This window comes from Tupaia chinensis, unplaced genomic scaffold (assembly GCF_000334495.1).
Source record: "Tupaia chinensis unplaced genomic scaffold, TupChi_1.0 Scaffold149831_1, whole genome shotgun sequence".
Taxonomy (NCBI): Eukaryota; Metazoa; Chordata; class Mammalia; order Scandentia; family Tupaiidae; genus Tupaia; species Tupaia belangeri.
In genome coordinates, this window is record NW_006209676.1 from 1,354,972 (window position 1) to 1,358,949 (window position 3,978).

The following is a 3,978-nucleotide window of genomic DNA, read 5'->3' on the forward strand; positions in this document are numbered from 1 at the left end:
CCCTCCATTTTGTACCCCATAGACCACTTACCCCACCCCCCTGTGAGTACCTGAACCCTATAGCAAAAACTAAGGGAAAAAAAGTAGGACTCTGAGTCAGCCCCTTGGTCTAGTACATGGGCAAGCCTGATCACACATGGCCAATTGCACAGTTTGAATCCCAGCCCTGGCAACTTGAAAAGTATGTGAAGCACATGTGTGTGCATATCCCCAAACCCAACAGGATAGAGAATTGGGGAAGAAGGGATTGCAACGTGATAGAGGCCCTTTGGGGGCTACTTTATTCCTCTTTTTCTGGTGAGAGCACACACCCTCTAGCAAAAAAAAAATAAAGAAAGAAAAAAGAAAAATTGGACTTAATTTAAAATTACGTACTGTAGTTGGGGCCAGCAAATAGTGCTGTGGTTAAGGTGCTGGATTCCCACATGGCAGGCCACAGTTCTAGTCCTGACCTGGTGGCTTGCTTTCTAATTCTCTTTCTCTCTCTCTGTCTCTCTCTAGTGAGTGTGCATGCCCCATAGCCAATTTAAAAAAAAAAAAAAAGTGATGTACTCTAGTACCAATTGTACATGATAATAGCAGTGCTTATATTTTTCATAAATATTTGAGCATTGATTATTCAGATCCAACCATTGTTTTTCATGAACGAGAGAGAATGAGAGCATGAGGTCAAGCAAGTACGAGAGGAGGGAGAGGAAAGAGATTTTTGACAGTCTCACCTTTACAGTCCCAGCTTTCATTTAGCTAAGATTACAGGTTAGGTGCCTACCCTATTCATATTGGTCCAGGATCCAAATGTGGGCTCCCATGTGGCTCCAGTCTTGAACAGTGATGCCTTATCATTTTGCCACCTTGGCTGGGACCCCTCCCTCTGCAAGCATTTTTGTCCTATAAACATTAGTTTACTTTTTTGTATTAAAATAGATCATTAATCTGATCTCTAAAACCCTGAAATAATTTGTATAGTGGAGGAATTAAGTGAAAGTTATATTCATGTAAATTTATAATCTTCTTGTTTCATTATTTATTTCCAGGCTGTTCAGCAGACATGACCCACAAGCAGAAGAAGCATTAGCAAAGCGGAGGGGAAGGAACAGTCCAAATGGGAACCTCATTAGGATGTTGGTTCTTTTCTTTCTTGAAAGTGAGGTAAAAAAAAAAAAAGAAAAGAAAAGCTTAATATAACTTTTTTTGTACTGTGTTACACATTAAATAAAATTGTCATTTAATTCACTGTAATCAACTAATTTTTTTCAGTTAAGTGAAAACAAACCTGTTTATTATTATAAGGTGTCTCCATGAATTGCTTTATTGTAGAATCAGTACCCTATCTATTGTGAGAAGTTCTGAAAAATACATGTAGGTGTGGGTCAACACTGAATATAGAGTAGTAATTGTTAAACTTTTACAGTATTGCAATGCTGTATTTTTTTTCAATTGTTGCTTTTTAAAAAATTATACTTATAGCTTTTAAAGTGTTTTAATTGATAGTTATACCAGATCCGTAGTGGTAAAATTTTCTTCTTTTTCATTTATACTTAAATCTTTTAAAGTGTCTTTTTTTTTTTTTTTTTTTAAAATTTTTAAAAGTTTTTTTTTTTTTTTTTTTTTTTTTTTTTTGAGAGAGAGATTTTTGCTGTTGGGTACATGTGCTTGACAGAGAGACAGAAAGCAAAAAATTACCCCCCTAGGGTGGATGGCCGCACAGCAGTCCCTTCTTCTCCATTCTCCTCTCAGGATTTTGTGTATGCACATACATGTGCCCAGCGTGAGTTTTAAGTCACCAGGTCCAGGACTTGAACCACAGTTGATTACATGGGAGTCTAGCGATATAATCACTATGCCATCTACTGGTCCCTAAACTGTTTTAATTGGTAGTTACACCAGACCCATAGTGGTATATTCATGAGCCATAATCAGTTGTCACTTAAATAATTTTGTAATTAGTATTTATAGTATATTATCAAACAGAACCTGGTTTTGCAGGTTATCTTTGATTTGCCCACTGAAATATTATTTGACATTTTAATCTATATTTTCTGTTACTGATATGACATTGGGAGAATAGTGAACTAAACCTAAAGAGCTCCTGAATGAATAAACTACATGGTTTAGAATTGAGTGAGAATAGAGTTGCAAAAGAAATAATGAAAATCTAAAACTCTAAGACTCTCCATTTTATTTGGGAAAAGTGCTTTTGTTTTGAGGTTTTATTTTTGAAAAGACAGGTAAAAGAAACTTACTGGAGTCTATGAATGCCTGACTTTGAGAGTGCTAGAGGAATCCTTTTTTTTTTTTTTTAAGATGATTCCAAGGCAATGCAAAGCTCTCATGTCTTTTTCTTTTTTTCTTTGTTTTGGTTTTTTTTTTAAATTTTTTTTACTTATTTTATTTTAATTTGACCAGAGACAGAGAAGGAACATTAGAAAGCAAGCTACCAGGTCCTGAAATTGAACCATGGTCAACCATAGGGGAGTCCAGGGCCTCAACCACCACACCACCGATTCCAAGGCACTGCAAAGCTCTCATGTCTTTTTCTTTTTTTCTTTGTTTTGGTTTTTTTTTTAAATTTTTTTTACTTATTTTATTTTAATTTGACCAGAGACAGAGAAGGAACATTAGAAAGCAAGCTACCAGGTCCTGAAATTGAACCATGGTCAACCATAGGGGAGTCCAGGGCCTCAACCACCACACCACCTGCCAGCCTCACTTAAGGAATGAAGAGAAGAGGGCAACCAGGAGTTAGCGTAATGGCTATGTCACTGGACTCCCATGTAGTCGACCGCGGTTCGCGTCCCGGACCTGGTGGCTTAAAACTCACGCCGGGCGCGTGTGCATGCATGCTCAAGATCCCAAGAGGAGAATGGAGGAGAAGGGATTGCGGCGTGACCATCCTCCCTGGGGGGCAATTTTTTGCTTTCTGTCTCTATGTCTCTCTCTGTCTGGCGAGCGCCCTATAGCGAAAACCTCTAGGCCCCTATTGGCGAAACCCCCTCAAAAAAAAAAAAAAAAAAAGAAATGAAGAGAAGAGACAAATAGGCAGGCTATATGAAAACTAAAATCAGAGAAAAATTGAGTCATTGGAATGAGGTGGATTAGGAGAAATCATGGCAGAAAGTGGTGAAGGAGTATCTGGGTTTTTTTGCTTGCTTGCTTGCATGCCTGCTTGCTGTAGGGCTTCCCAAAGAGAGTGTGAAATCACCCCCCAGGAGGATAGCCACCCGACAGGCCCTTTTCCTTGATTCTCCTCTCAAGATTTGAGCATGCCTGTACACATGCCCGGTGTGTTTGTCAGCCATGGGGGATCCAGCCACCTTAACCACCATGAATGTCTGCTGTTTTTTAAGATTTGGAAATGAATACAGAAAATATTTTTTGGAAACTAAGCTAGCTAACAGTTACACTTGAGTAAAGAATGTGTTTAAGAACAGTGTTTTAAATGTGCATACAAATCATTCTGGAATGTGGCCCGAGATTCTGCATGAGATTCTGCATTTCTAACAATCTTATGTGATGCTTATGCTCCTGGTCAAAGACCACACTTTACATATTAAGGATTTAAAACATTGTCTTAAGAAAGCATGTGTGATTATAAATTGAATAAAATGCAAAACTCCGAATTTTTAAAATAAAACCATAAATGTTGATAAAGGTCACACTTATGATAGCTAATTCACATTATGTCCTTTGCCCCCTTAGTTTAGTGCCATAAAATGAAAAAAGTACTGTGCTAGGATCATGTCCTGTATAAAAGATCGCTTTGGGAACCAGGAGTTAGCGTAATGGCTATGTCGCTGGACTTCCATGTAGTCGACCGCGGTTCGCGTCCCGGACCCGGTGGCTTAAAACTCACGCCAGGCACGTGTGCATGCGTGCCCAAGATCCCTAGAGGAGAATGGAGAAGAAGGGATTGTGGCATGGCCACCCCCCCCAGGGGGTGATTTCTCACTTTTTGTCTGTCTGTCAAGGGCATGCGCC

The 3,978-nt window shown here is 38.9% G+C and overlaps 1 protein-coding gene across 1 annotated transcript in view; it reads left to right on the forward strand.

The window, feature by feature from the left end:
* Positions 1 to 3,978, forward strand: part of STAG1 (STAG1 cohesin complex component) — a 314,569-nt gene that overhangs the window by 187,806 nt on the left and 122,785 nt on the right. Inside the window, 1 exon segment of the mRNA XM_027769480.1 lies at positions 1,035 to 1,149. Coding sequence (XP_027625281.1) covers positions 1,035 to 1,149 — 115 coding nt within the window.